Below are 20,529 nucleotides of genomic sequence, written 5' to 3'. Positions count from 1 at the left end.
ACCAAAGACAGAAACAGGGGTTAGGGATGTTACCTATTAGCGAGCCGAGCAGGAAGTGGATAAGTCGGAAATGAGGCCAGTACGGATGCAGTAACGACAATAATGACAAAGCACTCTGAAATGGGAGGATGTAAGGAGAAGAACAATAATACTGGTGTGTGAAGCTAATGTTGTGCACGGTAGCGACGCTTCAATGCTCCCGGGATCCCTCCCGGCCAGAAGTGAAAGTGTGGCTAACCGAGCAGCGTACAACCCTTTTCAACGACGATTTTTCAACGAACTTTGCAGAAAGTAACCAAACGTCTTACGCAGATCTCACATTTAGGAGCAATGGCACAATAAGAATGATTTAGAACACAATCGAATCTGGCAGTTTTATAGGGACACCCGAAGTCCAAAAATGGCGAAGCCAGTTGTAAACAGACAAGCCACCCGGACTTCATGCGTCCGATGGGCAGCATAGGCAACGAACCCTTCGTTACGTCTCAAGGGAGATCCAAACGGTAACCAGTAGATTTTCTAAAAAAAACATGCGAAACGGCAAGAATGTTAACCGAAACGGTGAACATTACCCTTCTCGACAGGCCGGAGGTCCTTAGACATAAGATGACAACACATGGTGTTAGAAAAAGTATACCGTCCAATCCGTATACTAGACATTATTGCAGAAGCTCCTAAAATCATATAAATAAGAAACAGGAGGTGAAATTGGAGGAGAAAGGAGTATCCCTAAGTGTTCAATGTGGCTTCTGTATAATCCAGTAAAACAGCCACCAATGGGGTTTTGCAAAAAACCAGAAGAGAAAAGAACAAAAATGATTGTCCAAAGGAGTTATGTTGACTGTCTTGCTGGGTACCCGCAACATTTTATGCCGCAATAGACGCAACATTATCGAAGATATCCCCAAAAGCTGATTGCCTCGCACCTTAGTAATAACGCTATCGCACTTTTGGGCTAAGGGAATTCATTGTGGACCGGAATACCGGCTTGAAATCTAACTCATTATTCTACAGCATGATCTTTTATACAATGGCATCCTCAAACTTTTCGAGCTAGAAGTAACGATGCAAAGGAACGCGTGAAACGACACAACAATTAAGATCATCCCAGACAGAAAAAAAGTCGTGGCAACAGAGTAAGCTACGAAAGAGTGACAGCCGGAATGGAACATTCCTACTAGAAAATCACATATGGTCGTCACGTGATCTCGGAGATTATCAAGTGACCTAACAGGAAGTATGGCGCTATCACGTATTATGTAACACGCGTCCTAACTGGGTACGGAACATTCCAAAAACATCTGCACACGATCTAGGAAGCTGGAAGCCTTACATGCGTGACGTGTCACAGAAACGTGTTGACGCTGCGAGAAACACCGTCTTCTATTAATCAGCCCTTAAGATCGCTCACAGAAGACCCGACATGTTCGTGATGACGCATGGGACAATGACAGATCTTGTCGGCAACATATATAAAGGTAAGGATATATGGGCAATAGGCAGGGAACGGATATGACAAATAAGGTGATGCGGAGAAAAATAGACTCAAAGGAGAAAGACAAACGAAAGTTACTTTAAAGGCAGGCAGGCCCAACAACGAAAAGAACTACGACAATTAGCTTTCGAATTGAACCCGGTAGCAGCTAGAAGAAGATAGCTGCGCCCCCAACCCGTTGAAACGATGTGCGAACGGTTCTGGTGAAGGTGGAAAGAAAGACACATGATTAACATTTAGAGGAGAAGCGTTTCTTAGGTTGAGGCAAACACTTATGCATAAGGCCTGGAAGTAAGGACTAAGACAATTTACAGTTAGTTTTTGACAACGACTACCATTTTTATTATTAATGTTAATTTCAATCATCATAATCTCAGTCTCCTTAAGCGCATGTACAGACACGCAAATGTGATGCAAAGAATCAATGTACACTGACTTGCGTACCTATTAACACGTACCTAGAACGCTCAGCGTGACGTTGAGGCTGATGATAGGATGTTGTGTATTTACGTTGCACTCGTATTCTCCGGCATCCGACTCGGCCACGCCGCGGATTTGTAGCATCCAATCTTCAATTGGGCCGATTGCAGAAGGGGGTTCAGTAGGACTAAGGGTACCTGACGCCAACACGGTAGGTAGCTCGCTTCGAACAGCTGAAAATCGCTCATCGGTGGTATAAGTCATTAAACCGACGGTGAGGACATGATAGTCGGAATGTCGATGCCACGTCACCTACATGTCAACAAGCGGAGATCGACAAAAAAGACTGCGGCTAAGCACTTAAGTAAAGGCAAAAAATCATTATGTTGTCACGCAGCTGCCGCGGTCGGGCCCACTAGTCAGAGGAATGTCACCATGCGATAAATCAGGATAGGGTAAGTGTGAAGCTTATTCTAAACAATCATACTTGAGAAGCTGAACAGCTACAAAGACGTGTCATATATATGGAACAATCACGTACAATTCATAATTCTCGTGTGTTGAATCACCGAAGTGTAGACGTGGTCACGATTAATTTTGAATCCATCCAATACACAAAAACGATAGGTCTCTTGGAGCTGGAAACATAAAGTACAATATTCTTACATTGTCCCTCCTTTATTCTCAGAATCATAAAACCATAGTCACGCGCACAGGATTCACAGAACGTCGTTTTCGACATAAGTTATTAATATTACTTTTAAAATGTGACCCAAAGCTAAAGTAAAAACGAGAATTCTTCACATCAAAGGCCTAATCCAGCTCCTTAGGTGCTTAACAGCGAGATATATGTTCAGTGAAAGAGGCCTCAGTTGTTCAATATCGTCAAATTTGGATTTTTACGCAATCGTTTCGGCAGGAAAAGGCTTTGATTGTCTTACCGATAAATACACACTAAAATTATTTTAACAGGCGACCACTGGTGTCGTTGCCCAAGACAAAGGAATATTTCGTACACGGTACTACTCTTAGTAGTGAGGAAGACGTCGGGATAAATATCATTGAAGAAATACCTATTCCCATTTCAACATCACGGAGTTCGACGTTCTTGGAACGGATGCAATGAAATTGATGTAGTTAATTAAGACGCGTACTGAAGCACAAGCACCTCAGAGAATTAGCTTACGAATTGAGCCATCCAATGGGATAACCAGCTGGGTAAAAGCATAAATAACGATTTGGCCAACTTAAGCCAGGTAGCTCTTCTGAAAGCTCACATTCATAAGACAATCTAGAGGTCTGCAGAGTTCATGCGTGGTGACCGCTTAGTTCAAAAGCTTACTTTCGATCGACTCCTTCATTAGCAGACCGCAGAGCTCTGCTGTAGTCGCGCCTGTGACTGAAAGAAAAATATGAAGCACTCGCTTGCTTCTCTCAAAAATCACTACCGTGTGCCATACGTAGTGATAAAGATCTAGCGTAAGCGTCCATATGTGTCGATATCATTAAATTCGAATGAGGCAAAAGAGCTTATTAAAATAGCCAAGAAGGTAGTGAACGACATCCATGGGGTACCTTCAATAGGTGGGTAGCTTTATATATTCATATAGCGTTATTGTGCATAGGTTTTTGACGGGACATCATTGCATATACAAATACACTGCTTCTACCTTGCCAGGTAAATAGATCAGTTTGAATTAAACTTATGTGACCGTATTTCCTATAGACCAGATTCGGCCACAATCACACTGATTTGTTGGGCTAACGAGGTTGACAGCTCCACTAGTATATTGATTTGATGTATGACTAACGAGGTATCACCGAAGTATATTGAAGAAACAGAAAGCTGGTGAATATTATTTCTGTACCATGTAATCCTTATACTAAAAAAATTAGTAAAGGTTATTATACGTCGATGAGGATCAGCGTTGGGGCAGATTTGTGTAAGTAATTTCTAATTATATCAAATGCTACTCAGTTGATGTTGTGGCAGTTAGAGGAGATAATAAGAATGGCTGTTAGCAGAGAGTTGGATGGAAAAACGTTAAGAGTGAAATTAAGCTTGCCCGAATTACGTCACAGATTTTGGCCCCACTAATAAAAAAAAATGACATTCAAATGCGTTAAGTTGTTTCGAGCTATATTAAACAGAAGAACTAACAGAGATGAACTTGAATAAACATCTTCAACCGCCACTGACCAGAATAAGATGCCACCATCTGCCATACACGTTCCTGCCAGACATCCCCAATACATTATAAGTGCCTCGATGATTTGGATTATAAGTAAACGGAAACGCTAAAATACCTTGAACAGAAACAATCAGTTTGAAAATGACTGAAGGGTGGTTGTCGTAGAAAACTGTAAAGAACAAGACTTTCTCTTGAGGAAGCCGCTCAGTTCAATCTTCGGTTTTGCTGTATAACCCCGATTTGTTTGTTTCTTTGGGGACGGATCATATCCATTAAAATACGAAAAAAAAATCGTCAAGTGTCTACTTAAGGATATTTAACCAGTGCCATTTAGGTATACCGCATACGATATACGGTTCATTTTAAAACGGCTGGTTTCCTATAATTTGCACTCTCAATAGCTATCAGTCATGGCTCAATAGAAATTGAAAAACAGAGCCACCTTGAATCAGTAGTTTTTACTGAGAAAGGGCAAAATCTTTAAACGCTATTTCTTCCTGTCCTGTACTATACTAGAGTGCAATGGTTCTTCCTAATAAGGTCTATTAATACTAATAATATGATACAGACTAATAATGGCAGACTCGTCTAGAGAAGCTTTGATTCCGGCATTGCTGTCGAGTATCGGGCGGCACATATGGAGCCAGACAAGATGCTACTTGGATCCAGAACTGCAGCAGCGAAAACAAAATAGTAACTGGGGCGGATATAAAAAGCAGTAGAATCTATTCCAAAGCATTGCTTGCTTGGCCTCTCTCACGAGGTTGGCGGCAAGCAGACAAAAATAGGCCCGTCCTCTCACTGCTGCTACTTCTGTGACGTGCACACGCCACGAGTCCTGCAGGTTGGCTATATTCGCTCGTTAGGCTCATGCGCAGGCGGTTAATCCACCGGCCAAAAGCAATGTCAGAAGCTTCTAACATTGATTTCTTACAGGCATTGGAAGCTTAAAAAAAGTATTTGGAATAGGTATGCTTGGAACAATGTAAGACGGAAGGAAGAGAAATAATTATTTGCATTTTTATGGCGGTCAATAGTCCTTAAGGATCGAAGCGAAAACAATTCCTAGGTAGTTACTTTCACCATGTACCGTTAGAGGGTTTTTTGTTGAGTGATACTAACAGATACAGCTCTTAAAGTTGCTAATAACGGAAAACAAAAGACGAATTGGTTTTTTTTTTTTTTTTTTTTGTTTCGCGAATAACGCTTTAAATACATTGTGCTGGTTTATCTATACAATATGAAGGTCACTTTGAGTGTCGACAGCTGTAACGCAGTTGTTCGTATAAACAATTGTTTGATGTTGTTTCCAGTTGCTCTGTTTCATGGAGTCTTATGCTCATTCAGAGCAACTGATATACTCCAGATGCATCATAATGCCGTTAATAATTATCAAGAAACCTTTTATGATAAATGCCTTGTGCTATAGGATTACTGACCTTGCAAAGTGTTTGAATGTAGACCGTGGCTTAAGCTTGAAGCTGAAATCATTCCGAATCGATGTAATAAGTAATTATACAGTTTTTCGTGCTTTCCTTAGACCATAAACTAGTAAGCGTTTCGAAAAATGTATAGCTGCGTAATAGCCAAAATTATCTTTCAGCTGAAATTGACGCGTGCCTGAATTATTATTGTTATTATTAAACAAGAACCACCAGAAAAACGTACACAGTCATAGAGTTCTACCATTGTTATGTTTTCTGAGTTGGCCGACACCGCTTTGGGTGTTGTTGCTACTTGTCTATGCAGCTCTAGTTAATTCTACGTGAACCTATTTAAGCTTGTTACATAGTAAACAATGGCCGAATTGCTTGCTCCATTGAATTTGAAACACAAATGTTTTTCAAGAGCTAGTCAACCTTTGTCCGTATAGAAGGTTCAGCCCTTCGGTAAGCACCAAACACCGTACCAACAATTTATGTACAATCGAAATAGCCAGTGTGCTGAACGTCTTAAAATTTTATTGCCCTCGCCCAATCATCAACAATACATTCCCCGCCGATTTTGACAATCATTATTATAATAATGTTTCCTTTTTTTTATTAGCGGAACTCATAATAATGGCACAGTATAGTTAAATTGAAACCCCCCATGTGGTGTACTTTTGCCATTATAATGGATATAGATTCGCATATCAGTACTGATTCTTTCACATTGATAATTTCAGGCTCGTTGATTATCATATGCTGCCTATAGAGGCATTTCTTTATTGTACAAATTAGATTTGGCTTTAAAAAACAACCTTCAGTCTAACCTCGATATACAGTAGTAAAAAACAGCATTGTCAATCATTTTTATTTGTTTTTCGTCAGGGTTAAAAAATTTCCAACGCAACCCGAAATTGGCGTTATGTCTACGATAGTCCTATAGCGATATTGCTCAAAGCTGACTTGCCATAAGCGGTATCTTCAATCTAAAGAATGCGTTCGATTCTACTTTTTGAAATTCGTAGCAAATAGCCTTCAGCCACCTTCGAAGAAAGAAAATTGTTGGCTAAACCTTCACCCAAGCTATAAAGCTAAAGGGTGCCTACCATATGCAGAAAGATACCCTAAGTGACTTCCGTAGCTTCTGAGCTTTGGAGGAGGTATGAGATAATGGTGTTGCTGTCCTTTGCCATTCACCTTGCTCATCCCTGAAGTCCAGAAGCATTCTACAATCACGAATTTAATTTTGTGAGCTGGACGAGAACGCTATGGCCGCAACTTTGTAGAGCGAAGAAGACGTTCTCCAAAAATACAAAACGCTTTATTATTAGCAAAGGAACAATTGTCAAAAGGAAGGACAATTCATAAAAACTGATATTATGCATTAATTCAATAGTTTTTGCACTCACTTGTAGATGTTTGCGTAACTACTATTTATTATAGTTGGTTATGCGGAATGTCAAGTATGTTCAGTGACCGCATATAAGGCGTACTACGTTCGGAACTATAGCGTCCCCTTAACTTCGTTCTAAGACATCCGCGAACAGAGTAAATATTTGTATACATATAGAAAACTAAAAAAAATGCGCTAAATGCATCGAACGCCGCGGGCATATTTACGAATTTAGTAAAATTTGACATTAAAAAAAAAGCATTATTATTCTAAGTAAAAAGAAATTTTCAGGCGATTTAGGTAAGATAACAAAGTTTAGAAGTTAATTAAAAAGCTCACTTATGATGTCCGGAAAAAAAAGCACCTTATTTCACTCTCTGTCGCAACATTTCTAGAATCGACTGAGCAGCAATGCAAAGGAGAACTGGTGCTACGTAAATAGCTTAGATTAATCATGAAACTTTAGGGAAATCTTTACCAGGGGGTCTTTGCGCTGGCTGACCAACAAGACATGGCACTTTCCTTAGTTTTCAATTGCGCACATTTTATCCGCTTGCAGGTTCTTCCAGGTTGGGTTTGCAACGATCGATTTCAGCGTAGGCTGCTGCTGCTTCTCACGCCCCGGGAGTAAATTTCAGGACAAAATTAACAACAGGCCCTGGAGAGGGTTCAAGTTTCCACATATTCCACATTTCACTTAGAAAGTTGGAACTCTTCAAGCTTGCAGCTAGCCAATATCCAGCTGCAGACTTATGGAGGGTGATTCCCAGTCCGTTGCTACGGTGTTGAAGCTCAATACACCGACTATATCGCGTCGCAAAGGCACACCTCTGCTTAACAAAACGGTATATAAAAGGTGATACAAAGTGCGTCTAATACTTCAATTCCAGTGTAGGTTTTGTGCTACGGATTAACTAATATTAATGGTAATATAACAAACCCCTTAATTGGTTTTTACAGAAAGCTGGGCACCACACACTACGGGTGAAGATTTAATATACTGATAAGTTCCGTTACGCGAGGACGGCCAATGATGCACACGACTGATATTTTGTCGAAAAAACGATCTATGGTTACCCCAAAAAAAACGAAAGCAATAAAAACAAAAATGAGTATTCAAATACATTTTACTCTTCAACGACCGCGACAGGCTGAACTTATTATCTAGTGTCCGAAACAATATACCAATCTTGGCACTTGACCACCTGTGCACATAGAGCGAAACAACTTTATTACTAGCCACTGCTTATAGAACATCACTGACCATTTTAACCTAAGTAGATGTGTTTTCATAAAAGCCACTTATAGAAACCTCTTCTCCAGTTTTTCAAATACAAGTTCATGCTCGGAAAAACGCATATCCTTTCTTCAACATAAGCGATCCGTCAACGGCTGGTTTAGTAGATCTAGTTTCGAATATAGTCGTTCAGCTCCGATGACGACCTGGTCTCGACGACTTCATCGCAAAAGGATTTAATTCAGCGCAAAAGCAGCATGAAACTTCATGCACTAGCTATTAAATAGTAGCGTAGATTAGAATACGAAAGAATTCACCGAACTTCAAACTAACGTACAACAAGTCCCCTTAGGGTGGAGAGAGCTCACCGACAGGAACAGAAGTAATACGGCCGGTGTGGGGTCAACGATAGAGTGCTATTCAGGGGACGGTAGACTGATGCGCTTTATACTGTCGATCATTATCTAGCACCGGCCCCTTGAAAGCCACAGATGTCGACAATATTCCTTTCAGAATTCTTTCCATTTGGCCTGACTCGTACTCACTAAAGCATCGTGCAGTGTGTCTGATGCGTATGGGAAAGCATTAGCGCCTTATTACTGGCCGCTGATTTTCTGACTTAGGTCCGTGGGCTTATCGTAAGCACACCGTAAAGCTAGCAAGTAACATGATGTAGCATCTGGCCTAGTATTTGTTTAACTAACTACCTAGACTACGAGCAACCCTCTTCAGGATTCCTGACTACCGGCAGATTTAATTACGACTTATTAGACCAGCAGGCAATGATGTTACCACTATGCCTGTTGGGATTATTCAACCTTAAAATTTTCTGTCAGGGACTGAACATTAATGGCACTATCCCGGATCAAGCAAACCCCCAGAATTACGCATTACCGATTTTGTATTACTGTAGAACATTCTTTGACCGCTAAAGCTTACTACGCCAACACAATTCGGAGCTGGCTCCAGGAAGATTAATACGCAATTATATAAGTGGTCGGAGAAACCTTTCAAAATAAAATTCGGATTGGAATAATGTGCGAAACCGATTGATTCCCTGATAGATGTATAATACAACTTTTTCAACTTTATACACCTATCTATCTAAATATAGACTGTTGTTGGCTTTCGTTTCAACCAAAATTGAATAACATATATACTCTAAACAAAGACAGGCTAAGGGGGCTTCAGTGAAAAACGGTATGGGGTATGCGGGGTGTCGCTGGTGCAGAAAATGTATATTAAGATCTAGACGGAAAATGATGAATGAAGATGCTTTAGATATCCGTCTTGCATAGGACCGGTTTTATAGTTTAGATAACCGACTTTTCTCAGCCATAGAGCCGTTAGTTAATTTCCATCAATATTCAATGGCTTTGAAGGGGCAAGTGGTTGATATTGTTCAGATAAGAGTTTCAATGACGGAAGTGAGAACGGGCGCCTTAGATATAAAACATAGAAAAACTAGAGAGAAATCGGATCCGGACAGATTATGATAATCGATTTGATCGGTGAAGACATTGAGATAGGTAGCAAGAGTAAAAATGGCAAACGTGCGGAAATTTCTTCCCAGGTAAAAGAATTATCTAAACAATGTTATTACTGCGAGGTCAACCCGTCGCTCAAACTAAGAGTTAAATTTTGTTGTGTTTCTAAGTGCAAAATGGTAAATTTCATCGTTTTTTTTTTCATGTAGAGTCTGCAAACTCTTAACGCTGACACTCACAGTGGGCGGTGGGTTTGTGGTAAAGTGGGGTCCACGTCGAATAATATTGTCAACACCAAGTGTACTGATTTTAACACTGTCGGCTTGTCACATCACACAAAGACATTGTCATAGTTAAGATGAAGAATTCAAATAATCTGAAAAAACTCTCTCTCTCATTTCTGGATCAAGCCTGAGATTTCATAGCGGTGAGTCCGGCGCCCTATAGATCCCTGCCGGGGACGAACGCAAATGACTGCCAAATATCTATTGTAGCTGAAACCCAGTTACTCGATCAGAAACCGAGTAGCGGAGATGGATTACAACATGTTGTATTTAATAGCTTTGTCAAAAAAAAAACCTCGAATAAATACATTGGCTGATATCACTGTTACATAACCATTATTTCTGCTTGTACGCCTATGAATTCTGCATGAGCGATTACATATGTACAAAAAGACCAGCCGACTCGAATCGTCCTGTTCATGCTTAACAATATAGATATATAATAAATATATACTTGCACGGAATTATGACTATTTTTAGTTATCCCTAACGAATATTCGTTGTCGAAAGCTAGAAAAATTGTTCTAGGCTCCAATATTCAAATTATGTCAAACGTAATTGTTTCTTACCTGCAACTCCAAACTACTATTCAGGTTCTAATGCTGCGCATGGCCTCTTATTTTTGGTCTCTTTAGCTAATTTCCAATGTAATTTCACTTAACTCAATTTAGTTCGTTTAATTGGATTATTTTTTTTGCACAAAAGCCGAACGTGCCTGTGATATCTCGCCCAAGTTCTTTTTCCCACCAGTGTTCATTTGTTTCGTATTTAGACGCGTATAATCAATAATGATAATAATTTGCCTTTTCTTACGTCATAGTAACTGCGGCTGCGGAACTAATGCATAACAGTACTTCTCATTTCCCTCTGATTTATTGTACTTCGATCCAAGGACCATGTTTGCTGGGTGGCAATAGACCGTCATTATCCGGTCATCTGTCACCACGTCGTCACTTATAAAGGAATACGAATGAACACTCCAATATGGCGGCCGAGGACCCTTTTACCTCCTTCCTACTACCTTACTACCATCCTTTTACTGTTATTATCATTTTTATCATTTTAGTTAATCTTTCCAATCAATTGCATATCTTACCAGCTTATGGAATGCTGATATATGCATATGAAAGCGTACCCACGCCATGCACAAGTGAGATGTGTCTTCAGTTTATCATGATATAACACGAAATAGTTCGCCTAAATGTCTTCCTATGACTGAACTTAGATAGGGTCATTAGCATGATATTGATAGCCAGCAGTTATCCTGTATCTTTAAGTTGTACGTTGTGTTTAAGACAGATGAGCGTCGAACGCTTGACGCCGTTCTAGTTGCCGTCGCCGATATTTAAAAAATAGAAATACCTAAATATTAAATTATACTAAAATACATGTGGGAACCTCGGCGGCTCGAAATAGCGACTGAAACTGTTGCTGTTAGCCCTCTGTTCTAGGGTCCGCTCTGTTCTATTGTATTAATATTTGTTGAGGTTGACAAGCTATCTTCCGTTCAAATGTCCCTTTCCCATAATGATTTTTTACTCTCTTTCTATGTGTCTTTCGACCCTATGTCACATATCGGCACAACCTTGACTTCTCTCTCTCTGTGTTTTGTGGTAACTGTTGTTGATTGCTATCATATGCTATCCACAGAAGTAACTCAGTTCCTATCAACCTTGCGCTTCCCATCTGCCAGCTTACCATCTAGAACTTCACACAGCTCAGCGGCTTGATCACTGTGAGCAAAAGCAGTAATTTCGATCTTTTCCTTATTTTATCCAACAACCCTTCTCCCCGGTCGGCCATTATAGAACTTTTTGGTCCACTGCACCGTGACTCATAACCGTACAGTGTTATTTCGTACGGTGCTGCAGTGGACGATTGTGGTTGTCTCAGTTACCTTTTGCGTGTGTGCGTGAAGAGGGGGGTTCGTTGAAATTTTTGTTTTTTTTTTTCATATACACCGATCTATGTTGGTAATCGCACTGCGGCATCAGAGGTAGTACGAAAGAAGAAATCTAACATCTCATGCTAATAATATATGCGTCTGTAGCATATTGTTCGCTCTGTTGTTCGACTAAAAATAGTGGAGTTTATAATAACGTCCGCCGTCTGTAGCAAAATGTGTCCAGATGAAGTGTATTAATTCGAGGTTTGGGGACCGTTTTGCACCTCATACTAACGTAATCATAGTTCGGATATGTTATACGCGACTTTATATTATAGTTAAAAAGACGAATAATCTGTACCTACAACTGGTCACCAGTTAAAAAAATACTGATAAAGGACTATATATCAGAGTTTGTCAAGCCAGCCTTGTTCTAGTATATCCACTCATCCATTTTAGATAGAGATTGTCAACGATCAATCCTCGTTTCAATTTAATATATTATTGTGAAACACATGTGATACGTCAGATCAATTTTATGTGATCAACACACGAATTGTTGTCGTTTTGCGTGTCCTGTCTAAATATCTAACAGTATAAAGCGCCAACAACAGTTCTGCGCTTGTAGTTCAGCAACAGTACCACCAGCAGGAGCAAGCCAGAACAGCAGTAAAGACGTTTTCGCCTTTCCTTGTAGTTCCCTCCGGCCTCTTCCTAGGACTTGCTGAAGCGTTCAGTCTGCGAGGGCTAAAAGGCCTCAAAGATGTTGTGTTTGGTTAAATATAACCTCTTTTTTTCTTGGAAGCCCATACTAGCCATACGCCTCCTCAGGTTTTATCGCGGTCTTCCTTCCAAGATCCACAGTTTTTGTCTACTTTAGTTAACAAATCGAAATCCACGTTAATAGTAGTAAGCTTGCTTATCACTCTCTAACATTGATCGAGCGTTTTTGCGTTGACAGAATTGCGGTGGAAGGCTGTATATGCCAGAGTTTAGAAGTGCCGACGGCTATTCATAGTAATGGATTCGTCGGATCGGCTTGTACAATCCATGGCAAAGCGACCGCATGTTTACGACCAGGAAGAGATGACCCTGCTAACCCCGCAAATTCCGCGATACACGAGAAACTCAATGTCAAAAGGATGCATATATCACTTGTAAACAGCGATGGCAGCAACGGTAGCTTAACCAGATTGACAGACCCTGATCGAACTAGTGAGCTACTGATTCAATAATGGTACTCCCGCTCCCAGCGTCAAAATACTCACCGTTTTTTGGCCGAGGTTGTGGACAACGCAGTGCAAATAAACGGTTGCCCCAAGCTGTCCAGTAACGTTGGTCGGGGTAAGTGTCCGGTTGATTGAAGGTCGCTCCCGTTCCAAGTGGTTGAAGTGATTGAGGTTGTAACGGTTGAGGTCCAAGTTTCCTTCGCCTGACATCGGCAGACGCGAATGGTGCACTAGATGACGGCCTGAGTAACACAAAACATATGTGTGGGGAGAGAAACAAAACAATTGTAATGTTATAGAAATGCGACGTTTTCTTTGCAGCAAAGTAAAGGTAAATAAAAATAAACTCGGGCAACGTTTGTGGTCGCCTATAAAAAAGTTCGAGTCGATATTTACCTATTACATTTTGCTGTAGGATCATCATTTATAAAATACTCAAAACCATTTAAATATGCCATATGCTGACTACTAGTATTAATTAAAGATCGATCCTCCAAAGGTTAGAGCAATAACCGTTTGCTTGAAATAGATCGATGTGGCTTAGGCGGCGCTTGCGTGCATAATACGTGCCTAGCTTGCTTAATATGACTAAATTATCTAACTAGGAGTATAGGGTTATCAGCGCGTTTGATACACTGTTAATAACAAAATACAGATATAAACAAAGGCCAATACCTATTATAAGGTAATAACATAGGTAACAATTATAACAGCCATCCTATTAGCTCGGTACAGAATCTGCCTTTTGTGAAAATTGACTGCGTATAATATACACTTGCTATGTAACCACTGTTCTGTCCAGCGCTTGACACGACCACCATAGCGTATTACTGTTATATGGGCATAACTAAAAATCAGAATTAGCTAAAAAAAATCGTGCCTACACGTGCCACCATGCGGATGGCCACGTACCAGCGTCCTAGGCGTTGACTTATACCTCAGTTGCCGTACGCACTTTTTTTAACAAAATCTGGCAGTACACAGTGTATTATTACTCTCTACGTATATTTCTATGCAAGAGCAGTATTGACGAAATGTCTGTCCTAAGGCGTTACGATGTTCATGCTTTTAGTTGAATGCATTGTCAGCCAGAACTTAACAATGCTAGCGTCCATGAAGACTCTTTATATTATAGCTCTTTATTGAGTGCACAAGTTCCAGTTATCTGCGTCACAAAATGGCTGGTATCATGATAAAATCCATATTACTTCATTATATTTCTAGGTTGATCTTCTACGATTGCTACCGCTAAAGAAGAGTGGCAGTGGCAGCAGAAGCAGCAGCCTTCACTTTAATATCTACTCTAGCGTCTTAGAACTATTAAGCTACTCACTGCTTGGCAAACAAGATAACGAAAAAAATAGACTTATCAACGACAGCAATAACTGGAAGCTAATGATCGTTGCAGGAGGGATTTGATTGAGACCGAAGGTGGGGGTAACGACCGGAACCGCAATCATCAGCGGGAGTAAAGCTCCAGGCGGATGCCTTATATACCGATCTTCATCAATCAACGGTCCGATCTTTGCATAGCTTCTAACTTCCCATTCAAGCATGTTCCCTCGCTTTAGCTTTATATAGCGTACTCTAGTTGGCCCCAAAAGCCCGACGCGCCCGCTGGTTTTCTTACGGCAGCATCCTACAGGGCCCATTCCTCGATCTGCCGTGTTTGTTCAAACGGGCGGTTTGTTTTTGTTTGTCCGCCTTTCGGAACTATATTACACCCAAGTCGACACGGCTGACGTATCATACTAGTCTTAATAAGTAATCGGCCCTTTTCTATTCGCCTTATTTGGTTTGGTCTTAACCGTTAAGGTCCAGTTGGTACTGAAAAAGGATCTGGCAGAAACCGTTACTACAGGACTGTTAAACTTGACCCCTTTGTGATCTCCTTAATCATTGGGAATCTGCTTTATGAACTTCTTTACGAAAGGATAGAATACACGTTTAGTATTAAACATGAATTGTATTGTGGTAACAGTCAAAAAGCATTGGTAGAAACAGTTCCTTAACTACCTCTAACATTAAGAATTGGAAAAATATATCTCATGTTGCCCATGAAGGTCTATGATTGAACTTTTTCGGGCAAGTATTACTCTGCCTAAGGCTATCACGTTCTCCATTTTATCGATCATAAGTTCGAAATTATCGGTACTGTTCAATAATGCAGTATTACAGTTATTATTTACATTGCATTGCAGCCTAATATAGCCCGTCGGACCGGTTTAGTAACTTAGCGTTTAACTAATCAGCTCTGTTCGCCCGTCTATTTGATGCTCTGTCTTGTTAACGCGTTTGCACTTCGTTGATTTTTAATAGCGGACTTCCAATCATGCCTTTCGCTATCGCCACACTTCGCACCCGTCTAGCTGAGTCAAAAGTGTTCCTTCCGTGTGGTTCGCGTTTCTTAAGCCCTATACCATGCTTGAGGAGCTCGTCTCGTCGCGCAGTGTCCGTGCCCTAAACGGGGGGCAAGAAATCTTTTCGCTTTAAAAAATGCCGTTCCATACCGATTCGTGCAGCGATGATTACTGATGACGATATAACTCTCCGAAGAAAACAGAAAGTCCTCTGCTAACCTTTCTTTCAGTCTCAAAATTGCTAGGCCCTTTGGTGTTGGCCTCATCTGGTGGAACAGTTCCTATGGGCTATTCACGAAAGCTCTTGACAACAAAGAAATTGCGACAGTGCGAGATGGGAGAACCTGAGATTTGACAATAGCAACAGAAGCAGAATAAGCAGCGCTGGCAGTAGCAGCAATGGCTATATACGCACTGAATTAATGTTAACCTTAAAACAGGGACTATGAAAAAGCAGTCTATGAAAATAATTTACTGTTAGTACGAGGAGGTAGTTGTCTCTCTGCTCAAAGTTAGCCTTGATGTACCCGTGTCTATGCACTACTTTTGTTCGACCAACGGTCGGCCACCAATGTCCATATCAATGGGTAAACACACCACTTAACTGCAAGTATAGCGGGAACGGAGAAGCTAAGAAACCGACGAATGGAAACTGTCACAGGTGATAGTAAGGCTGCTCTCCGTTTATTGGCTGTATTGTCAATATGCGTATATATATGCACACTTTTACGCGTACCCTCGCAGTTCTTGCCAGAGTATGCTGGCTGGTACACGCTTAGCGTGAAGGGTTGTCTTGGTCGAGCTCCCATACGCATCTGCGTTCGCTCACAATGAGAATGCAGTTAGAAGACGTCCCGCTTTTCTCGGGGCACACAGCGCAAATGTCAGTGATGGATGAAGCGCATTTTCTAGACAACCAACATCTCATGCATAGGTACCAATGACAAGGTGACTAGTTAATTAGTTAGCAATCCATTTTACTACCATGAAAGAATACATCTTAAAAATGATCAATCTGAGCTACTCAGTATTAGTAGAAAATTAATAGTATATTCATATGTTTATCATTATTATTTCCGAAATTTTTAAGATAATCGACATTAAGGTTGTTGATCTGAACTAGCAAACGTGCCACCGGAATTAGCAAAGAAAGCCGAATTAAATGCTTGCGACCCAGGACTTAACGCAAAAGCAGGACTTGTATTTTACGCGCTGCAACCCAGAAACACCGAGGAACAGGACGCAGGCTGTTGCATAAATTGACAGGTCTTTGTTTCCGATTGTTTTTTTTTTTTTTTTTTTTTTTTTATTATTATCCCGTTATCTCGTGTTATTGAAGAAAAAGCAAGTTAAACTTTTCTACCCCCAGGCGAATTGCAAATGACTGAACAGCCGACCGTCACACTATAGAAAAGAAACGCCATTTTCTTCCTTTTGTGAGTACTTTAGATCCTAACCACGTGTCGCACTGGCCCAGTAGGTACAGCATCTTCGTTAAACAAAAAAAGGAGTGAATAACATCATTTGTCTATGTGCCAGTTTTGATGCTGTATCTTCTCCTTTCGTTTTTCCTTCAATTAGTCATTTGCTAAGGGCGTAAGAGGTGCGCACTGCGGTACGGACCAGACGCACTCCCGGGGACGCACTCTTGAATGAAATAAATGAAGTAGAGTTTTTGTTCTATTTTTCTTTTTTTTTTTTTTTTCACTCTACTCATTCCGCCATAACCCGGCCATCCAAAACGTGAAGAAATTTTATCTGTATCAATATCCCAAACGTGAGTGGAATAGGCGAAATATTTGTAAACATTATAGCGTTCATATAAATTCAGCAATACGTCGTTAGTAAGCTTATTACTATAATCACGATAAACGGTTATCTGAATGATCACTGCAAGGTTGTCGTTGTTAAGCATAACCGAAATTAAAATAAAGTAGAAATGAACAAAATAGAAAGAAGTTGTTCTTTTATGATAAAAATTAATGTATAACTGTGAAAGATTTAGAGAAATCAGTTTATTTATCTACCATAACTATGACTGTTTTAAATTAACAAGCATGTCTTATAAAAGCCTAACAAGTTAGGAATATTTATAGCAACCGTTGATGGTATGCCTAAGTGTAACATTTACTCCTTCCTTTGCGATGTCTTACTATCGTGAAACGATAGATATATAAAAGGTCCACGGGTGTAGGCAAAACTAGTTCGTGCGTAGCGAACTAGAAGAGCATGAAGTATTCCCCAAAGTCTGTAAAAAGTAAATTCAATGTACGTAATTGTTTTAGCAAGGAAATTACTTTTTGTCCAAGTATTATATTATAATGAAGGAGTATTTTGTACTGACTAATACCAGTCAGAGAGTAACTCTTTAGGGGAGTTAGAGGCAGGAAATAGCTTATGGAAGTCCGCAGAACGATCAGCCATTATGGAACTAAAAGGTCTCTTTTCGGTTTGGCAATCTTCATTTAAATCTTAATTGCTGCTGACCGACTAAGCCTAGTCCTGGCAAAGACTCCGTTAACTCGCATATACTTCGTTAGTGATCGTAACATCTATACGAATCTTAATGAACGGCCAACCATGGCTAGACATGTATAAATACTCAGATATTGCTCTAGATAATGATTGACTTTGAGGTGGATACAATTTATCGAGGGTAGCCATTATGCCGTTAGAAACCGTTTTCATTGCCGTACTATTATAGAAAAGTAAAAAAATTAATTTAGCTAACTTTACATAATTGAATAAAGAATATAAGAACAGCTTACGCCCACATGAATATGAAGCTTATCTTTAACTTCTGCACAATACCCGCGTCATTTAATTTATAATTAAAACATTTATCACATCGATGTACATACAATACTAATGGGGTGTTTCTATATAATTCGAGCAGATTGGGTTCGTATGAATGTTTGCACACGAATTTTCACCCTCGTTTTTGCCATCTGATTATGCTCCTTTGTAACTACTGTATACTTTCGATATACATAAGGACATTATCTCAGAGTTCTTTATCATTTATTAGCAATTAGCATATATGCATGATCTAGACAAATATTAACCATCAAACACGGATTTGCCCTCACCACTAACCATCGACAAGTGCTCTCGGATCGAAAACAAGCAAGGGACTTGAAAAAGTTCTCCAGCTTCATTCGTCCGATTCTGTACACAGCGTAAATTATCGTAGCGGTACACTCGTGTGCCCAACGTGGTCTCCGTTGTCATCATCCGAATAAACTAGTAGCGCCATTAGGGCTTAAACGATGCTTCGGTCAAATCTTTCAAAAACGAACGGCCGAGTGGAACTGCTTGCGTTTGCTTTGTCTTTATGCTACCATAGTTTAAGGACTTATGTCTACGGAGACACCGAGACCAAGTTACTAACTGATTGTTCGCTTTGGCAGGCTGTTTTGAAAGGTGAGGGGTAGACTACGTGCAGCGTGTAACGCGCAAATGGCATCAGGAGCTGTACAGTCTACGGCTTCTCATTGGTTCTAGTCCGTCGCTTTCTCGCTCGGCGTTCCTCTCTTGGTACGGAATGAACGGACAATTTTGACATTGTGGGCAGCGGCATTATCGAACCTGCGCTTTTTACGTCTGCTTGATGCTACCATTTAGACCTAAGATAAATACTCGTTTGTCTTTTTTCCTAGAGAAGAAAGTCATGCAGCTTACATGCCTATACCCATGTGTCCGCGAAGAGGCGATAAGTTTTTACGGGAGTGCGAAAAATTAAGAATATTCGCTAAATTAACTTTTGCCAGTTGCGATTTGTCGGGCTAACTCGTGAACAAAATGGTCGTCGATCGATTTGCGTATAATTCGGTTCATATACTATTCGACCATTGTGAAATCGCTTCTCTTGGCTTAAAAACGTACTCTTGATTTATCTATCATAGAAAAGAGTTATAATTAAGTATATTTCTTCCGAGAGAGTGTGATAAATTTCTATTTCTCTAATTTTACAGCAACTTCCATATTACCTTGTATGACACGAAACTTTTCATCTCTTAGATGGGCAAATTTGGGCGTGCAAATATTTAAAGACGGACGGAAAGGTAGAGTTGTTTTACCCATACACACGAATTCCCTATATATATATATATATATATATATATATATATTGCTTGTCATCATCAATGTGTTTCTATATAACAATATATGGGAAAAATGCAGAAAAGTATAAATACTTCTACCTACTAGTGCGTTTCTAGTTTACGCTCTTATTATCTATCCACTTTAAATCGACAACTATAATGCTATTATTTGTTTTTGGAGACAAATGCTTCTTTTTGACATTTGATTTCACTAACTACAGGTACGTTTCAGTGGATTGTGCCCCATCTAAAACATGTGCAGATCCTTAGGCGCAGGACCGAAATGAAGACTACATGAACACTACTTTGACCGTTCAAATTTACCGGTCAAACACGACTTCCAGTTCGTGTCTTTTTCTGAATGCATCAACACATACACCACTCACGACGCCGATCCGCTTGCAACCGCTAATAAACTCTATACTCCTGGCCTTACTCGACTGATCGTGCATCGTTTCCGAACAAGGCCTTTGCTGCAGAACGAAATCTGCAAGCGCGTCTCGACCGCTCAACGGAAATCGTCGAGCACCGAATCGGGTAAAAAGTACCGTTAGGGCGTTGCGGGCGGCCCCGTTCTCACTGTTATTGCTGTTGTAGCTGCCTTCATTGGCTGACATTTATTTCAATGAACTTTAATAGCTTTCTAACAACGCAGCGGAGACCGTTGTGGATACGACCTAGCTATGTATGATCTATCGAAGCATATGTTTGTATATGATTTCTAATTGGATATTTACTACTAATCCAGACGGATCAAGGAAAAAAGTTCGTGTCCAATGGTCTAGTAGCCGAGAAATATCCTAGCTGAAGCAGGAAAAACCAGCATCCAGCGGAAAAGAGGCCCGAATTTACACTAAGTCAGACGTGGTAGTGCTTATTGGTACAGCGTTCATCAAAATCTAGAAGTATCGTTGGGGTTTCAGACGGTATCGCTCGCGGTGGTTCTGGTAACCTCACGAGTATTCTCGCACTATGCAACTGGTAGCAAACGAATCGTTGTTAGACGGGCTTATACTG

At 40.3% G+C, this 20,529-nt stretch overlaps 1 protein-coding gene across 3 annotated transcripts in view; it reads right to left on the bottom strand.

Annotated features, from left to right (window-relative positions):
• The window catches only part of LOC111254871 (uncharacterized), a 37,453-nt gene that overhangs the window by 3,891 nt on the left and 13,033 nt on the right, over positions 1-20,529 (bottom strand). For 2 of the 3 annotated variants that reach the window (XM_086975060.1, XM_086975061.1), the window contains exons 2-3: positions 13,089-13,291; positions 1,954-2,148 (exon numbers count right to left, since the gene is read on the bottom strand). In XM_086975060.1, the coding sequence (XP_086831186.1) occupies positions 1,954-2,148; positions 13,089-13,291 (398 nt within the window). Of the gene's footprint in view, positions 1-1,953; positions 2,228-13,088; positions 13,292-20,529 lie in introns of all 3 variants that reach the window. The other variant, XM_086975059.1, reaches the window with a different exon arrangement.

Source organism: Varroa destructor, unplaced genomic scaffold (genome assembly GCF_002443255.2).
Source record: "Varroa destructor unplaced genomic scaffold, Vdes_3.0 BEIS01000007.1, whole genome shotgun sequence".
In the NCBI taxonomy this organism is placed as follows: domain Eukaryota; kingdom Metazoa; phylum Arthropoda; class Arachnida; order Mesostigmata; family Varroidae; genus Varroa; species Varroa destructor.
Note: the sequence above shows the minus strand (reverse complement) of the source record. Positions and strands in the feature narration are given on the sequence as shown.